Source organism: Empidonax traillii, unplaced genomic scaffold (genome assembly GCF_003031625.1).
Source record: "Empidonax traillii isolate 1590-97213 ecotype Southwest subspecies unplaced genomic scaffold, ASM303162v1 scaffold386:size1297806, whole genome shotgun sequence".
Taxonomy (NCBI): domain Eukaryota; kingdom Metazoa; phylum Chordata; class Aves; order Passeriformes; family Tyrannidae; genus Empidonax; species Empidonax traillii.
The window spans coordinates 1,210,378-1,230,662 of record NW_020955579.1 but is presented as its reverse complement, the minus strand read 5'-3'; the positions used below and the strand labels follow the sequence as shown (position 1 = coordinate 1,230,662).

At 39.3% G+C, this 20,285-nt stretch overlaps 1 protein-coding gene across 2 annotated transcripts in view; it reads left to right on the top strand.

The window, feature by feature from the left end:
* Positions 1-422: 422 nt before the first annotated feature.
* Positions 423-20,285, top strand: part of EGF (epidermal growth factor) — a 58,549-nt gene continuing 38,686 nt past the window's right edge. Inside the window, exons 1-6 of one of the 2 annotated variants that reach the window (XM_027893319.1) lie at positions 423-1,053; positions 9,992-10,123; positions 13,078-13,277; positions 14,256-14,437; positions 18,039-18,269; positions 19,864-20,066. In XM_027893319.1, the coding sequence (XP_027749120.1) occupies positions 927-1,053; positions 9,992-10,123; positions 13,078-13,277; positions 14,256-14,437; positions 18,039-18,269; positions 19,864-20,066 (1,075 nt within the window). In that variant the 5' untranslated portion in view covers positions 423-926. The remainder of the gene's footprint in view (positions 1,054-9,991; positions 10,124-13,077; positions 13,278-14,255; positions 14,438-18,038; positions 18,270-19,863; positions 20,067-20,285) is intronic. The other variant, XM_027893318.1, reaches the window with a different exon arrangement.

The following is a 20,285-nucleotide window of genomic DNA, read 5'->3' as shown; positions in this document are numbered from 1 at the left end:
TGAATTTCCAGTTGAAATATATCAGAGAAACCAGAGGGATTCTTCCCTCCCCCTCCCCCCCGCCTTTCTTTTAGCATGAAATGTTTTGATGACAAAAATTGTTCCTGGTGGTACAACACATGATATTATTAAAATGAATGCAACTAATCATGACTGAACAGGAATCATATAAACCTCCCTACAGTCTCTGAGGAAAAAAACTTAGCTGAAAGCCACAGGTACTTCTCAAGGAGGAGGGGCTGCTTTTCTAAAGAGACTGTATTTATAACGGGTGGCTGGATATCTGCTTGCTGGCTTGGTTCCCTGTAGTAAGGAACTGACCACATTACTATTTGCAAACACAGGGTTCACTCAAGTGGTACTAAAATGAGAAGAGGTGGGGCAAGCAGAGCTTTAAAAAGAAAAGAGGAGTCCGTCCAAGTTTGAATGTAAAAAGCAACTGCGTTTCCGAGAAGGACAGTACCTGGAGATCTCGCTCCCTGCGCTCCACTGAGAGCCGTGGTGAAGAGTTTTCCGATTTTTAGGACTTAAACAGCAGCTTTGCTTGTTGCAAGGAAATTTGCAGTGATCCTTGTGAGCACTGCTTTTAAGCTGTGTTAAATTTGTGGCAGGAGGGTCAGGCATTTCATACTTGGCTTCCAAAAGAGAAAAAAAAAAGAAAAGAAAGAGACAGAGAAAAAAAGCCCTGATGTGTGCACCGAAGAAATCTCCCAGGAATTTCTTCAAGGTTGTAGTCAGACACAGTAAGGTCTAAAGTGACAAGAAAAGCAAGGCAAAGATAAAACTTGGAATTGTGATAAGATGTCTGAGTTTAAAGTGGGAGATTGCAGAAACCTTTTGGGATTGCATATGTTCCTCTTATCCTGGATATGACTGAATACAAGCTAGTTTTTCTTTAGTGACAACTCAAAAAAATCCTCAAGATTATGTTTCCCTTCCTTGTTGCTTTTTTGCCAGTGGTTTTTAAAATTGGCTTTGTCAACCTCTCAGCTCTGCAGCACTGGAACTGTCCTAATGGATACAGATTAAAGCCTGAAAACTCTGCTTGTATAGGTAAGTTGCTGAACATTCCCAGACAAAGAAAACTGCATTTGTATTCTCTCAATTTAGCTTTGTAATTTTCAAAGAGTTTTTTACAGACTGCTTGTGTGTTGTGCTGGCAGAACTGATAGATCAGCTTCTCAATATCTGTTGCTTCTCAAAATGAACAGACCTCATTTTTTTTTTCCCCAGAAATCAGCACTTGTCTGTCAGTTTAGACAGTATTAGAAGTATTAGAAATCAGGATTACATTTTCATATGATCATTAAAAAATCTGAACTGTTCTCTAGTGCTCAAAACTCCTTGCTATAGCTTTAGTGTCTCTGTAGTTTCAGTACACCGGCATGCATGTATTCATGCTTCTCTCTATATATATATTTGTGTACAGGTGTGCTTTTTTATTTCTATATGTATATAAAAAGAGTATTTTATTGATTATGTATTAGTATATCGATTATATGTAAGTATACTTAGATGTGGGTTAAATAACTTTAAAAACTCTTCTTTCTGTGCTTATTGGTGCATGTAGATGTGTTCATATTAATACGTCTCGTACAATACATGAACTGCAGATGTGCTTGATACTGTAGTACTGAAGTCTGGGTGAAATGTATGACGCTGATATTACTATAATCACCTCCAGTGATTTGGAGCATGTAAAATGCAGGTTCCTATTCTTTACAAAGTTCAAGACAAAGAATGACAGAACCCTTCTCCCTTCCCTGCTGCCTTGAGGTCCAATTTTTTTAAGAAATCCATAGGTAATGAAGTGGGTTTTGCAGTAAGGAGATAAGGAAATGCTCCGTAAGGATTCAAGCAAACAGACATAACACTAGGAGTTAATGCTTTTGCTTTAGATTCCCTGGGCTTCTCTTGGCTCTTGGGCTCTGACTCAGTACTTGTCGTGACTCTCGTGATGTAATAACAGGTGCCTCCTCTGTGCATTCTGCCAAGAAATACCATCTTGTAAGCAGAAAATAGAAGTATGCATGTTAAATGATGCCATATTGAGAGAGGAGGAGCTAGCAATTTTTTGTATACAAATTATAAACCTGACTGAAGGTTCATCTGAGAGCCAAACACACCTAGGGTGCTTCTACACCGATGCTTCAATTCAAATAAGAAGCATACTTCTGAAATTTATCTCCATATTACCACCTCTCACACTGAAAGCACTCAAAATACACAGATTGGATTCTCTTTAGGCAAACCTAAGCGAGGGGGTGTTCCTGAAGAAGAGCATCTACCCTCTCTGCTGTTAATGGCTGTTCAGTCCATGGGGCCAGACCAGACCCTGTTGTCTGAAACCTCAGTCTGAAATATATGCGGCCTGTATGCCACATCCTTAGCAGCTGTTGCACTGTACACAGCCTCTCCTACAGATGATGCTATTTACTAATATGTACTTTGCTTCCACAAGGTAATTAGGATGTTCATGACATCTACATTACTGAATTAAGAGCTCATGTATAACAGGAGAATCCTACTGAGATGAAGGGTGTTACTTGGCTATTGTTTAGAGTCAAAAAAGGACTCTAAATATTAACATGCGAAGTGCTGCAAAGACTTATTTTTTTATTTCAGTAAACATATTTTGCATATTGATGCACATTGCCATTTCATTAATGAAGACATAACCTGTCCTGCATGTCTTTTCTGTTGAAAATCAGCTGCTGTATAAGTGGAGGACTCTAGGTAAAGCACCAAAACAGATTGGCCAGTAGCTCAGCAAACTCTCCAAGAAATAGCAATAGAAGAAATCTTCTGCATAACAGCTAACGTTAACTGTGACATACTCTGAGCAATTCCATGACTCAGAATAAGTGAAAAATGAGATGTATTACGGTAATTTTTCAATTACAGACCACTGCATTACAGGGGATAAAAAAAAAGGTGAAATTTTGACATGAAATGTAAGACTGAAGGATGCTTTGGTGTAAGGGGTTTCCCTGGCTCTCTCCTCTGTGTACTGGATACACAACTGGTGTTCTGACCAGAAGACCGGACGTATGACATTCTAGTTCAATAATTATGTGAGACAGTTTCACTTGCAGTGAAAGCAAGTGGGAGGAAGCTGGAGGCAGGCTTTGAAGGTAATACTGGGGATAAAAGTGGTGAGTGGGAGATGTGACTCATACCACTGACTTCTGAGCAATGACAGCAAGCTGAATCGTGGCTTGGTGACCGTTCTGGGTGAGCTGTAATAGATATCCCAATTGTAAAATATTATTAATCATCTGTGACTGTGGTGGCAACCTGCCAGCCATAGGGACTACCCTGAACTGAGGAGGTGTCTGCTCTCTGTTACAGGTGACTTGCTAGGAAGTGTGTAGGCTTTTCTAGATTTGTTTTCCACACTGCCTCTACAGATGAAGGTCTAGGCTGTGCTCTTCTTATATTGCTACATAGCTCACTTCTTAATTAGTTCCTTTTATTTCTGTAATATTCAAAGATCCAAGACCTCCTCATCCTGTGGAAGTGTAGTGAAATATAACCCTAAATGTCACATAATTTTATACAGTTATTTTAAGAGAGATTATTTGAATCCTGACTTTGTATGTCAAGAGAGGAGAAACTTTTCAGAGGGGCTATGTCCTACAACAGCAGGGTTTACAGGAAACAAAGTATGGGAGAAGAGATCACAAAGTCAGAACAAAACTAGTCTGGTGAATGAATGCATGGATTTATTGAGAAGTTAGGGTAGAATTGGAAGCATTTCTGCATATTTTGACATTGCCATTTTGAATTAATAATTTATTTTAAGCTGATATTGGGACTGAGGACTCAGTCACCTTTAAATAACTCAAGACAAGAACATAGAACCTTCTACCGCTGAAGAAAAATTGTCTGGCCTACAAAGGATCCTACAAAGAAAAAAAACATGTGCATAGTTGGTTCCGGGAGAGCTTTGATTTCCAACATATTTGACAATGTAAGCATACATGGTACACCAGGGGATGGGCCTGTACCTGTTGGAATCTGTTGCCTGTGCCCTCCTGAAATACCACTTTAACAGCAGTATTTTTTATTCTCTTATGGTGTATAGATGCCTCCCCTACTCAAGACCAAAAAAGTTCTCCACATGGCACAGTTTATCTTAAGAAGACCATAGAACAGCCCCTTGCATTATCAATTTTAGAGTAGATACTAATGCCTGTTAGTCTTGGGCTACCCAAGGTAAATAAATTATCCTCTAGATACTGCAATACTAGAGGTATACTTTGGTTTCAGGGCTGATATTAAATATTTACTTTTTAAGTTTTAAAAGTGAAGAAAGATAGTTATTTTTAAAAAACCCAACAGTATTGAAAAAAGTCCTGGAAGAAGACAAACCAAAACCCACAGTATTGAAGTTTTGCCTAATCATAGGTTCTCTGCACATCTCTATCAGATCTTGACATTAACTGCTCAGCCCTTGTCACTTCTTCAGGGCTAACATGCTGCACATTCCAACAGAGCTAGAGCCTGCAATTGAAGGTGACAACTGCAGCTATCTAGGTCAGCTCTTTTGGTCAGATACTTCTTTCTGTGTCTCAAACTTTCCTCTTTTCTTTCTTACTGTTCACCTCTCTCCTACCACGGAGCATTGGAAATGAGGAATATTAAGTTATTACTCTTTGTTTTACATCTTTGAAGATGAAGACATACATACTGTTGAAACTTCTTGGCTGCATTCTGAGAAATATGAAATGCCAAAGCCTTATTATTTCACAGCTCTCCTTTCTTTGCAAGCATCTCATAAGGAGCAGTAAAAGCCAATAAAATGGGGAACTGCTTTTTCTCCCCCTGTCATGACAGGGATAAACCTGATAAGATGCCACTGTTTCCCTCTGTATTTCAGAAGAGCTGCATTCAAGGGGTGTTTGTTTCCTTGTTTTCAGTATTGTCCTCCAGCTAGCTCACTTCACATAATACTGCTTTGGGGAAAGATGCTTGTATTTTTACCAAACAGTATTCAGGAATTCTTGAGCATGGGTCTGAACCCAGAGACCAATTAATGAGAAGATTCATGAGAAGATTCACACTGAATTATCTGGAAATTGGATCCAGCTGAATGTGGAAAAATACTGTCTTCAGCTGTAAAAACTCGGATCAAAATAGGAAAGAGGCAAATATGTTACAAGGAAGGACAGAAATAGCATCACACATCACATGATGCTTAATATTGAAAAGGGCTAAGGGACAGACTCCAGGACCAATAACTAATACTACAAGACTCATTGTTTTCTTCAGAGGAAAATAGGAGTTATTCTCTTTAAAAATAAACTGATTACTTTCTAGTATCTAATTTGAAATCTGATTTTAAAGGGAGCTGGATGGCAGCATTTCATGGATGCCTCATGAACTAGGTCTTTGAAAGGGAAACCAATACTAGTATGTTAAAAGTTGCATGATCCAGGAAGTGAAGGTCCATATTGTGGTTACTGATTTACACATAGAATTTATTTTGAAGATATTGTAATTCCTGGAGATCTTTTGTGCCCTTTCTCTTTGAGATGTCTACAAGTGGTTTCTAAATTCTATTTCAATTCTAAATTTGATTCTATTTTATACTTGATAAATAATAAGCTTGCTCTTGCTGTCATATCTGTGACATGATCATTTCTGTGGCTCTGGGCTGGAAGAGTCCAGGAGTTGATAACCACCTTATTGTATTCATATTTTATTTTTTACCATAGTATGGAAGCATTTCACCACCTCTATCCTCTCAAAAATTGTGGGTGATAAGGTTGTATTTTAAGCCTCATTTAAAAGTGGAGAGAAAAGATACTGAGCTATGCATCATCTATTTTATTGTGGTCTGCTGGTAGCTGGAGTATCTTTTTCCATTTCTAGCTATTTTCTGTTCTTTGAGCTGTATGCTTTAAACAAAATAGATAAAAGGGATGGGCTGCTTTTTTTGTCACCCAGATGAAATTTCATTTTCAACTTTGTTGAAAAGATTATGGTGGTGCTAGATACAGTGGATTGAATTAACCCCCAGTCCAACTCGACAGGAACTAAATTTGTGTGAGGTTATTTGAGTAGACGTATCTACACGTATGTATGTATATAATGTATGTATTTGGGGCTATAATGAAATGCAAGTTCTAGCTCACTGTGGTTTCTCTGTATCCCTGCCAGGCATACTAATGCTTCAACCTTCTGCAACCAGAGCCTTTCTCAGGACTCTCAATAAAGTAGTATATTTGTATGCAAAGTCATTGAGAGCTGCCAACATCGTGATGACATGATTCATGGTTTTCGCTGATTCTCAAGGCATTTTTTGCATAAAGAAGCCTTTGAGAACTGAGCAGAACCTCATTCTTCCTTTCAGGGCTGGCTGTCAGGGCACTGCAGACAGCTTTTGTGTTCACTAAGCCGATTTCTTTCACAGGGTAAAGTTCCCACTGGGGGATGTGGTTGCCAGGACACGTAAAACAGCTACAGCAGGATGCAACTCCATGCTTTCCTTTGGCACTAAAAGTGCAGATGAAAGCACTGCTAGTTACACCTGATGGATAGTTTTGGGATCGAGTTCTCCTAAATCTTAAGAAACAGCTTTGTTTTGTTTTATGGGGTTTTTTTAATTGTTGTTTTGGGTTTGGTGTTTTTGGTTGATTGGGTTGGGATTTTTTTGTTTGTTTGTACTTTAAGCAAAGAAGAGAGTGTGCGAAGCATAGGATCCCCTTCTATTGTTAATTCCATAAAAGCCAAACATTCACAATACTGCTGCGTGTTTCACAATAGCACTGTCTCGTGGTTCCTCCTGTTTACCGCTGGAAGGGGCATTCTCTGGTGGCCGACATGCCACTGTGTCCCTGGCCTTTTATTGGGCAGTTATTATTCTTCCATGATAGCTGTTCTTCAGCTGGAGGGATGGCTTGCTTTTCAGTATGTGTGGGATTTTCTTTATTATGTGAGTGTTGGTGATGATGAAAATGGACAGGTCAGTAACCCTGAAATCTTCTCTTCAAGTACAGTTACTGGGGAGACAGTGTAAATTCTTGTAGCCTGACCAATGAGCATGCTCTTTCCTGTTTTGTACACTCATATAAGCTGGAAAATCTATCCTGTAAATAAAAGGTCATTGTCCTGTTACCTTGGTATGTAGCTCAGTAACCTGTGCTTGGTTAAAGCATGTCTTCCCAGTCTGATCTTGACTTTAGAATATCCCGCGATGTTTTCCATGCCTTCAGGGTTTTTCTGGGTAACTAGTTCCCTTAGTGAATTACTCTTCCTGTTAAAATGTGAATTTAATGTCTGAATTTGAATTCCCTGGCTTCAGTTCTGAGCCATCAGTCCTTGTTAAATGGTTCCTGATTATAGTATCTTTTAGAAAATATGCTACTTTTTCTGTGTGAAGGTATTTATTTATGGAAATCAATCTTCTTCCAAATTTCTTTGTGATATTCTAAGCATTCTGAGCTCTTTAAGTGTCTCACAGAAAAACACTTTTCCATACATTTAAATCAGGATTTTTATCCTTGTTGTATACACCTTCTAATTTTTTTTGGATCCTTTAATAACATATATCTGAGAAACACAAAGAGCATGACAGTATAGTCCGACCACTGCCATACACAGAAGTAATTTTTTTTCCCCACAGTCAGTATTTTTTCCCGTGTTTTTATGTGTTGTAATTTGAATTTTTGTACCCAGTAACATGTTAAGATGTCAGCTTTCTATCCGGTATGAACACAAACCCTTCTCAGAAAAGCAGTTCCTTATATAATCTGTAGGTCAGACCTATCATTTTTTATTCTTATTTAATGTGCTCTTTAATATGATTGAAAAATAGCTCAGCAGTGTTTCTCATTGCTTAATCAAACAACCTCTCTCTTTAGCAATTTCACATCTACACAGTTGCCTTTATCACCCATACTTGTCATTTCCACAGAGGAATAACATCAAGTTCATTTAAAAGCTACTATTGTCATAAAGGTATTTTGACTAACATAAACTACATTACAGCCTTTATCAACACAGTCTTGCAGCTGCTGCACACTGCTGACTCCATCAGGTTAACTCCATGGCTTAATCAGTCAGGTACATGGTTTGAAAAACAGTGCTCAGAGAGAGAGAGACAAGCAGTCTTCATGTCTAATATCGAGAGCAGCTGGATAATGAGCTGAGGTCACCAAAGCCCTCCCGTGTGGGCTATCAGAGAGCCCTTTAGTTTTAATGCCATCCAGGCAATGTTAGCTAGGAGTATCTGGTTTTAAAATGGTGACCTGGAGCTCGTGGTTTCTGTAGCCCATTAACACTTCTAAGCCAGCCAAACCTTTCTAGAGGGGATTTGGAGGAGTTACTCCTTTAATACTGTGGAGAATGGAATGTACAATCCTAGTACATGAGGGAAAATATTCTCCTGAAAGCTGATTGTTTGAAGAAAATTGGGGTTTGTGGAATTACATTGCTGAAAATGTTTCTGCTTTACCTTTGTAATCTGTTAAACAGAAATCAGTTGCATGTGCTCTGACTACATTTCATGCATTGCCAAATTAGTTTAATCTGCTATGTGGAACATAAAGTTGTGGGAAAACTCTAAAAATAATATGAAACCTTCCCTAGTCTGTGCCGACACATTAGGTGACTGTAAAGAATTTACAGTATTTTTTAACAACTTTGATACCTGACAGAGAAGAAACTTCTAAGCACTTCAGCTACATATAGTTTCTTAAAGCATTTAAAGGATACAGGACCCAGAACCATGGCATATCAGAGATCTAGTTGCTTAGCTCTCTCTAGGTTAGTGAGCAAGTTTCTTTTAAAGTTTGGTGAGTTGGTTAAATTTCTATTCCTTGTAGTTAAGGTGCTATTTATGCCCTTCTTTAAACTAAGCAAATTCTCATATAACACTCGCAGTCCTAGTTTTAGTTATGAATCCACATCTTTTAGTGACTTAATCAAATGCATCTCTTGAAAACAAAATTTGTTTATTCTTTTATTCCTGCATATGCAAAGTCAGCTGATAAAACCAGAACAAAATCCACTGACATCTAACAGAACTTGGGCAAGAAAAAAGCTGCTCCTTATTGCAACCTTCACAATAGTTGAAGAAAGTATACAAGAAATATGCCAGCATATGGTACTGCCAGATGTCAAGTACCTTGGGAAGTTGCATCTGTTTTCAGTAGGCACTAAAATTTATCTCAATTTTGTGGGACAGTTATCCATGGTACTGCCAAAGGGATTAATTTCTTTTGCCCTGTAAACCATGCTCCTCAGTAGTAATATTTTTTTTAAAAAATGAATTCCTTAATTTAGGACCTAATTAATAGTTACTGCCTCAACCCTGATAAAACACCATAAATACGGCAAATATCTTTTAATTTCTGAGGGCTCTAGCCTAATCTGCCAGCTAAAACTCCAGTTTTCTAATTAGTTTGCTTGTTGCCTTGGTTTTGGCTTGTTGCTGTCAGAATATAGCGGGAGTTTTAATGTTTTGTATGTGTGTTTGAGATTTGATTGAAACCACAACAAGCTCAACGTTGAACTCAGTGCTGTGTCAGTCTGCTGCTTTGCTGTTTTGCAAAGTCTGTTAATTTGTTGGCAAAATTATTATTGTTGATAAAGGGATAAAGATTGAAGGAAGCAGCTGCAAGCAGCATTTGCATAGCAAATAAGAACACAAATCAAGACAAGTCTGTTCCCTGTGTTTGGGCAATTAGAGACCAGAGTTCCCAGACACAAGGGAGAAGGGTATTTTCCCTAGACAGTCAAAGAAAACTCAAAAAACCCCCAACGCCCTCCAGAATCACTGTGAGCATGATGATGGACAAAACAATAACTCAGAAGCCAATGCATGAAGGAATACAGCCATCCTCATTTTGGTTTTTTAATGATGGGATATTAAATTTCGTAACCAATTTATTATTAGATAGCTATGTCAAAGACATTCTTTCTCCTTGCTCATGCTGTTTTTGCAAGCTCAATTTTCCTAATCTTTTTCAAACGCCTGTTTCAGATATTGATGAGTGCCTTGAAGGTGGTTTTGGAACCTGCGGCCAAACCTGTATCAATATTCCAGGATCCTACATCTGCACCTGTTTGCCTGGCTACTCTTTGGATATCGACAAACGGTCTTGCTATGTGAATGGTAAGGTTACTTTCTTTTTTGATGACTGAAGAAGAGCTTTAGAGATTTAGTTAGCTTTATTTTTCAAAGTGAACCACACCTGCTGGTCACTGCCAGAGAGCAATGGGTGTGCTCTGCTTCACTGATAAAAAAACTGTCTCTTCTACTCTGTGGGTAAGTGGCAAGGCCAAAAGTGGATGCCACAGAAGAGTGACGGTGAAGAATGGAAAGTATGGTGGTGAAAAGAGGAATGAAAATATAAAAATATGGAAAGAAATAAACCCAAACAACTACTTCCTTTTTAGCTTTCTCTGCATGCTCAGAACTGTACACTCTCTTAGCTCATCCTAACTAGTTCCGGGAAGACATGGCATTACAAAAGATTTTGCTGCCTTTGCCTCTTTCAGTCTAGTGGTGCTGGTGTCTCTCCAGTGTGTGTAGGTTTTAGGGGCAGTGAAACTGTAAGCAGGAAGCCCTAATTTTTGGTTTCATCCATCAGCAGTGCCTTAAAAAACATGAATGCTACTTTATTTTTCTCCCTTGCTCTGTCCTTATTTAAAAATAAATAGATTTTTAAATGTGGGAGATGCATTTAAATTTAAAAGTTTTTAGCTCTTCTAAGAGGAAAATATTCACAGTTATGGCCTTTGAATAACTTTCATTTTGCACTCAACTGATGCTACCCTGGGAAAAAAAAAATCTAGTTGGATTTTACTGATTGGTTTAACCCTATATTTGCATCTAGAGTATGAGGTGGGAGTGCTTTGGAGTACACTTCTTACCTCTCCACTTGGATTTACTGAACGCCTGGCTTTAATTCATGTCTGGGATATGCCACAGCTCCCTTCTGATCCAGAATCTCAGGTTTTCTTTTTTTGACTAATATTTACCTGGGACTCCTGCTAATGCAGAGATGGGATGTGATAAGGCAAGTTTCTGACCCAAGAAGTAGAAGATAGACTTGAGTCCCTATGCCTGTAGCCTTTGGCACCATGAACATGAAAAAAGTATTCCGTATAGCTCCCAATTTGCCACCAATGCAATTACTTCAGTTACCCCTAGAATCTTCATAATTATCAGCTACATCTGACTTGCAAAAACCACAACTGGATTTTTTATAGTCCTGCCTAAACATCTCTAGTCCCTTGAATAGATTTTTCCTATTTTTAAAAATCAGATCTTTCATGAACTCTTCACTTCTGAACTCAAGTGAAAGCAAATGTTACTTAACTGCATTATTTGTGCACAAATATCTTTCAAAGAACAATCCTACCTTCATATTGGAGGACTTCAACTTTTTAACACGTTATTACTAATATTTATAGCAACAATAGAAAGTGACTGATAGAAACATGGTGATGGATAAGGAGCCCTTATGCTAGCTATAAACCCTTCTAGGGGATGCACCAAGTGAAATACTATCATGTTTTAAAGATAGGAAACTCTTTGGTGTAGATATTGTTTATCTGACCATTAAACCCTTGATAAAATTAGGTTCCAAATCTGACTGCTGCCTCTGCAATAAAAAAAATTTGTTTCAGTTCCTGTTCCACTTATAGCCCTCATTCATAGGCACCTGATAGGAAATTCAGAGAACGGAAAGGACAAAACTGGAGTGTGTAAATGCTCTTGATCAACTAATTGGCAAAAATGCAGGTACTATCGCTGCCAAATTCCTTAGATAAATCAACCTCACTACACTTCACAGTTCATTTACCATTTACATGAAGCAAAGCTTCATTATTCAGATACGCTCACGTAGGGTTTCTCAATGTAAATAGCAGCAGAAAAAGGGAGTCATTACAATCCTAGGAGCAGCTGCTATAACTGGGTGATAGCTTTAAACTTGAGATACAAACCATTGTTAGTACAGAAACAATGTGCTGATCATCTTCCCTGGGTTTCCTTTTGGAAACAAAAGAAAATTACATCTTGGGTGCTTATCAGAACTTGGTTCACTTGAAGAAATCAAAATTGGTCTCATTCCTCTGCTTTGAAAGGAGTTGAGTCAACCAACCTTGCAACTATGACGAAGGTGAAACATCTGTCTAATATTTGTAAAGTGCTGATTGTTGAGTTTAAAGCATTGGGTTTCATGCTAACAGTAAAGACATTTAGTTAAAAAAGATGTGAACCTGGTCAATTAAAACCTATTTCATTTTCAAAAATTTATGTGCAAGAAAGCTGGTGATAGGGCAGTCTTGGTGATATGGTGCTCTATGGTGATACACTAAAAATAACAAAGGGCTTGACAAAACTTGGAGGGGTGTAATCAGCAGCCCCAATAATTATGCACTACTAATTGTATTTCTATACATATCACCTGGTTTAAGGATGTGTCAAGGGTATAGGGACCATCCTAGTTTGTTTGATTTTAATGTATTTTCAGTTACCCTTCACTCAGTATGAATACAGTTTTTGTCTTGAAGGAGTTGATGCTATTGAGTTTTGAGTATAGGTCTTTTGCTTTCCTTCAGCCCTCTGCAGCATAAGAAAAGTCTAAAGTCTTTAGCTTCTTCCTTTGCCCTGTCTTAGAATGTTTAATTTCCCTTCTTGGATAGTTAAACTGAGACTCACCTCTATGTGATGAATTCTTGCTATAGCACGATTATTTGAAGTGGTCTTCCACTTGGAGACACATGCATGGCAAAATTCTTCCAACCTCAGCTGGCAAGCATGCAGTGATTGTTCTGACCTCTGACTAGGCTGCAGGATTTGGGATTAGTGGTAACAACCATTGCAGTTTCAGTTTTCTAACTCAGATTTTTGACCTAATTTCAGTATTACATATGAAACGATCATTACATTTATATCTTATTGGTTCTCTGTGATGGACCTAGAAAGCTGTTATTAAAATATGAGATAGGTATTTCCTGAACTTTCTGTTTGACTAGTATATTACTGATGAGAACTTAATGCAGCAAAAATGCAATTCTTATTAAATAATTGGTCTCTTTTTGTTTTCTCCACACCAGATCCTGCACCATTCCTACTTTTTAGCCATGGAAATGCCATCTTTAGAATTGACACTGAAGGGACCAATCACGAAAGATTGGTTGCTGATACTGGTCCATCAACGCTTATGGATTTTCATTATGTAGAAGAGAAAGTGTATTGGGTAGACTCTGAAAGGAGACTACTTGAAAGAATTCACCTGAATGGCACAAAACGAGAGGTAGAGTACTCAGTTCTCTGGAATTCTCCGAATTAAAGGGCGTAAAACCCTCTATGGAAACCACCTGCTCTTTAGGTACAATTCTGCCTTTACTGTTCGCTGATTAGCACTTTATTTTTGCTGTTGCAGTAGTTCTGCTCCTGAGTCTAGGCTGTTTTACTGGCATTCATGTTTAGTGCATTCAGTATTTTCTGTGGATCAAGTGAAGGAGAGTTAAAAATGAAGGCAAGAAAATTCAGACAAAGTAAGGCTTTGTAGACATTAATGTTTCTATCAGTTTTAAAATAATCTCTGGCATTATGGAACTTTGTCTTCCAGATTATTGTAACACAAGCTGACACAAATACTATGAGAAGAATGTGCTTCAATTCCTGGTCATTTTTTTCTCAAACCTTTCATTGGTTTCTATGGTTGCATAAATACTTCTTTTGGCACTTCATCCTTTGTTCAGAAAAAGCTGTGCAGTTGATTGCATCTGATTAAGAAGGGCAGACAAGCTGTTGTGGCTGAACTTTAATACTGTAAGGGCCTTCTTTTGTTTGAGAGAGATTGCCAGTGTTAGTGTACCCACGCGGAGTCTTCACTGATGTACTTTCACTGACTTTCAAGGACCAGAAACCAGCAACAGTGTGTTAGGAAGTCTTCCATCTGTAACAGTACAGGTCTGGGTGCTTCATAGTGTGTCAAATGCAATAAGCTGTAGTGAAAAGATTACTCCAGTGTATTTCTTGGGCAGGACAGTTTCTCCTTTTGCAGGGAATCACTCTGTTAAGAGGAGGTATATTTTAGTACAAAGACCTAATGAAAGTGATGAAAGAATAAGAAAGAGAAATAGCTACAGGTCTGAAAGAAAATGAAGCAAGCAAGGGAATGAAAGTTTCAGTCTGGCATTTTATTCCCTATAATTAAAGCCAAGTTTGGAGTAGTCCTTAGGATGACTCTTGTTGTCAACTCTTTTTTTGTTGTTGTTGTTTGCAGAGACTATGCTACATAGACAAAGGGATTTCAGGATTTGCTATTGACTGGATAAATCAAGACATTCTCTGGGCCAATAGACAGAAAGGAACCATAGAAGTGACAGACATGAATGGGAAGAAGCGCCGAGTTCTTTTAAGAGATGTTGGTCATCCCACAAGGATTATCATTGATGCCGAACAAAGGTAATTTTAAATGGATTAGTAATTTCATTAAAATGGACTCCAAATACATAAAGTACTATGACTGCAGTTTCATGGGATCACAGAAATGGATTGTAAGGGGACAAAAAGATCATCTGATCATCTAGTTCAACCCCTCTACCATGAGAAACCCTTCACTAGACCAGGTTGCTCCAAGTCCCATACAGCCTGATCTTGGAACACTTCCAGGAATGAGCATCCACAAGTTCTCTGGACAACGTATTCCAGTGCCTCACCACCCTCTCAGTAAATAATGTCTTCCTAATATTCAATCTAAACCTGACCTCTTTCAGTTTAAAGCCATTCTCCCTTGTCCTGTCACAACATGTCCCTGCTAAAAGTCCCTCTCCATCGTTCCTGTAAACCCCCTTAAGGTACTGGAAGGATGCTACGAGGTTTCCCTTGAGCTTTCTCTTTTCCAGGCTCAACAACCCAAAATCTTGCAGCCTTTCCTCATAAGAGACCTCTGATCATCCCTCTGCCCATCTCTGTGGCCCTCCTCTGGGATCAGTGCAACAGGTCTATGTTCTTCTTAGGTGGGGTCTCAAAAGAGCAGAGTAGAGGGGGAAAATCATGTCACTCTACCTCCTGGTCACACTTCTTTTCATGCAGCCCAGGACATGGTTGGGTTTCAGGGCTGTAAGTGCACATTACTGAGTCTCGTCAAGCTTCTCATCCATCAGCATCCCAAGTCCTTCTCCTCAGGGCTGCTCTCTACACATTCTCCACCCAGATTGTATTTGTGCTTGGGATTGCCCTGACACAGGTGTAAGACCTTGCACTTGGCCTTGTTCTACTTCATCAGGTTCACACGAGGCCACCTCTCAAGACTGCCAAGGTCCCTCTGGATGGTATCCATTCCCTCCAGCGTGTCAACTGCACCGCACAGCTTGGTGTTGTCAGCAAATTGTCTGAGAGTGCACTCAATCCCACTGTCCATTACACCGACATTGTCTATTATACACCCAATCCCTCAGAAGCGCCATTTTCCACTGGTCTCCACCTGGACATTGAGCTACTGACTACAGCTCTTTGAGTGTGACCATTCAGCCAATTCCTTATCGACTGAGTGTTCCGTCTGTTAAATCCACATCTCTCTAGAGAGAAGGATGTCATGCTGGGTAGTGTCAAATACTTTGCACAAATCCAGGTAGAATGGCATAGAACACTCTTCCTCTTACTCCCTCCCTTGGAGTAGGAAGTTATCATAAGTATATTCCAGGAACCTCCTTGATTGGTTATGCCCTGCTGTATTCTCCCTCCAACAGAAATCAGGGTGGCTGAAGTCCCCCGTGAGGACCAGGGCTTATGAACGTGAGGCTGCCCCTATTTGCTTAGAGAGGACCACATCCACTCAGCCTTCCCACTCAGGTAGCTTGTGGCTATAATGTCACCTGACCCTCTACACCTTTAAATCCTGACCTGTAAGCTCTGCATTGGCTCCTCATCCATCCCCGGTTCTAGCTCCATGCTAGAACTGCCAGAGTCTGTCCAGCTGCTCACTGACAGAGTCTGTCTCCCCTGCCTTTCCTTCCTGAAGGTCCTGTATCCTTGCATTCCAACAGTCCAGTCACAGGAACCATCCCACCATATCTCTGTGATGCCAATATCACAGCTCTGCAGTCATGCGCCCATGGTAATAGCATGGGCTATAATCTTCACAGTCTTGCTATTTGAGTGGGATTTAAGGCCTGGACATCAGCCTGTGTATTCTCCCCCCCCCCCCCCCCCCCCCCCCCGGATTTACTTTTCAACGTAGCATTTATCAGTGTTGAAAATATTCACAAGTCCTCACACCCACTCTCAAACGCCACTGAAACACATGTAGCAAATGGAATTATAGGGACATATTCTCTGAACGTATGTGAAAGTTTGGGGAGACTCAAGTGTGGATATTCACCTAGGTGTGATTTACTGTGCATAAAAGTCTTCCTCATGTGCAAACAGGGAGGCCACTGAGACAGTAACAAACTGTAAAGAAAGTAGATTCCAAGAAGTCTAACGTAATTTTTATACCCTATGGCAATTTGCTTGTATGAAAACTATTAAGGGCTCTGTTTTTACTGAGAAGTGAAAGAAAACCCCCAGTATGTTTACATGCACAGGCCTAAATGTGGACTAAATCTGACATCAGCAATGTCTTTCTCCAAACATGTGCAACTCTCAAGTAATGAGAAACTCTCAAGAATATCAATGTGATACCCTAATAATAGAATTTTTCTTAGAATATGTGCTTAGATATTAGCAGTGATAGGATTTTTTTTTAAAGCAAATATAATTATTGCTATAGATTGCTTTACATTTTAATGGTGTTTAGAAATGCCAAAAAATAAGGATTAAGTCTAAAGAAAAATAGAGGACAAATACAATAAAGGCTGGCAATTACTCATGCTGTTTTCTAATCTTAATTATTCTTCTGTCTTTCTATTTGTTCTCAACATATCCTATCCCTACACTGATTTGCAAAAACTGTACACAGAGACTGTAACTTCCTTTGCTTCTTAGTTTCCTTATCTATAAAAAGTGAATCCTCACATTTGTCCAAGCTTTCAGAGTAGTGACATTTCTTAAATGACGGGTACTAGAAAAATGCAAGTAAATATTAATAAATATTAATAAACTGTTTAAAAATGGCAGAATAAAACTAGGCTGTCTTTCTGAAAAAGTGTTTTTGCTTATACACCGATACCTGTCATTACTATAGACTATGTAACAGTGAGGAAAAGCTATGAGGCAGAGACTAGTTCTTTGCCAGATCTAATACATTTGGGACCCTTAACAAATCATTAACAGTAAAGATGATTTTATGCTACATTGTTTTGTACATATAAATCCTGGAATTTTATGATGATAGGTAAAAACAATGATGTTTCTTGGAATTTTTGTCCACAAGGACCCAAGGGAAAGAATCTAAACCCAAACATTAAAAAATAAAATAAACATGAATTAGGGATAAGTTGCTGTTTTGGAAGAACTGCTGTTACCCTTAATCACATCAGTAAATCTGAGTTCTAATCTATGAATATCTTGACATACAATTAGCTTTAGTGCATAACTGGTTTGAGTATTGGAGCTGTATTTTGACTGTGTCTGCATTTAATAAGAGCATAGTCTGTCTGCTATAACCAGCAGGAAGATAGAAATGAGAACAATAATAGAAATTGTTTTTGAGTTAAGCACTTAAGCGGTGTGTTCAACTAGAAATTCTGGAGGTAGATTCCTTCCCTGGGGCAGAGGGCAATGCAGATCTACCTCAAAGACCTCCCTGTCCTCAAGTTTGCAGGTGTTCCCCATGGACTTGAGAGGTTATTCCAGTTTCCTTGTCTGACTGCATGGCTGAACAAAGCAGAGAGACAGACAATAGTGGTTAAGCTGGGCTGATTCCTGCTTGACCTACATGAGAGAATTCTAGTATCTCTAGCAGCACTAGTAGTTCTAGTACCACACTGAGAAATTTTGTACACAGGAGCAGCTAAACAAGGAGTGTGTAGCAGTGATGTGGTTGTGCAAATGTAGGTTTTTTTGTTGTGGGGTTTTGTAGTTTTGTTTTTTGTTTTCTTAACATGCCTCTCTTGCCTCTCAGGCTGTTATTTTGGTCTTCAGATGGTACGGTTTCCAGCATACACCGAGTGTCCCTCAGTGGAAGTGATATGATAAATGTTTTAAGAACCACAGAAAAAATAAAGGCCATCTCACTAGATTTGGTTGACACAAGGCTCTACTGGATCCAGCATGACCACCGGAAAGAGATTTCCCATATTGGATCATGCGACTATGAGGGCGGAGCTGTTCGTTTGCTCAAAAGTTCTGTTCGGTGAGTTTTCCTCAGCTTGTCAGAAGTAAAACACTCATTTCAGGGGTGTTGTTAAATTCTCTTCCTTGTTCTCCCTTTTATTGTGTCAGTTCATAACATGAGGAGTATGAAGTGTAGTGCAGATGGCCTGTAACTATAAATATAAAATTAATGATAGGAAAATGAAAAATGTCACAGTTGTAAGGATAACACTGCCACTCAGTACCCTCTATCTTCCAAGCTTTCTGCAAATGATAACTACTTAATCCTTAGAAATCCTCTCTGAGTGTTTATTAGTGGCCTTTTTCTGCAGATAGGAGAGCCAAAAGGAGAGATTAAATGATTTATCCAAGGTCACAGTGGGTGAGCTCAGGTGTCTGAGCTGTGCTCAAGAGACTGAACTAGTTCAGGTCTTTCTCTTCCTCCTCTGAGCCTGTCGTCATCCTTAGCTGCTGGGTGGGGAGGCTCAGCTCTGTGCTCAGACTCTCCAGCAAGCATCAGCAGATGTGTTGAAAACTGTCCTGTGCAAGAGAATTGTCCCGCTCTGATCCCCAATGCCAGGGCTCAGGGACTGGGTCGAGCAGCTGAGGGGGCTGTTAGACCATGTGCTTTGGACCTTCATGCTCTGTGCTGGTCACTGAGGTGCTCAGGAAAGGTTACCCTGTATCACTGTGACGTCTGTCTGTACCTCTGGGTGTAACAGGTATAATAGGCTGGGTGTAATAGGCCCACGTGTAAGAGGGATTGCCAACAGCAGAATGAGAAAAATACATGGTTTCGCTGCCTGCTGATTTAAATATGCAGCACCCTGTGTATGATGAACACACAGATGGTTTCTCCCTACACTGCCAGCAATCTCACTGGATTTTTCCTTACCCTCTTCCTCTTTCTTCCTCGAATTGGTTGTCATTCACCAGGGCATTGACACTTTCCCTTTAGCCTGGATGATACGGATTCTCAGTTTTCAACCTGTATTATGTGCTGGAAAGTGGAAGACAGAATTACTTCTTTCAGTGTCTTTTCTGCTCTCTCTCTTACTTAAAACTGGGCCTTTTTGTGGTTCCTGCTAGCTGCTATAACTGACCAGTGGGTGGAAACTACCTTCCTGCAATAGGAAAAGCAGCAGAACATGGATTTCAGAACACCCTAATCTTACCTCTCCATCTCCACCTTGATTTCCTTGGACAGTCAGAATTGTCAGAGCAGGCTCTGGGTATTGGGAAATGGTGGAACTTATCTGATCTACATCCTTCAGCAAAGCAGGTGACTATTTTAGTTGCTGGGTTCACCAGAAGTGGGGTGATACCTAAGCTTTCTCTTCCAGTTGAGTCAGTCCTGATCAATAGCTCATAAAACCTGTGAGAAATGCGGATTATCCATTTTGTCTTTATTTTTTTGCAAATTTACAGGATTATGAGTGCTGAATTATTTTGGGAATGTCTCCACACCTCATCTGATTCTCATAAGTAGACGATAATACGATATATTATAAATATGTAAGAATACAGAGAAAGATTATTTACAGTGAATTAGACTGAACTAGATGCTCAGAAAATGTTTGAATGAGTAAATATATAGGTAATGTGCCACTTTATGTTATCTTCTCTTGTTGTAGACATCAATTGCTTGGTATGTCTCTCTTTGCTGAGCACCTGTATTACTCAGAGTTGAAATCTGGCATGATATGGAGAGCCAACAAATATACTGGAAAAGTTGTAGTCACAATCAGCCTGAAGCCATCATTTTTTCCACCAGTGGAGATAAAAATAGTACATCCTTTTAAACAGCCAGGTGCAAGAACTGATTCTCAGGATTTGGGTAAGTAAAATGAAATGGTACAGTTGTATGCGTGAGAATAATAATGTCATACACTCTGATTCCCTACAGTAATAATTTTCTGTGGCAAAATTCCGTGCTTCAGTGAAGTAAAGGAAAAAGTTTCCTTTAACTTCAGTGATCCACAGTTCTGCTTGGTGTGTGTAAATCCAGCTGAGTACCAGGCTGGAGGTGTGCCAAGCATGAACTGCTCATTTCATT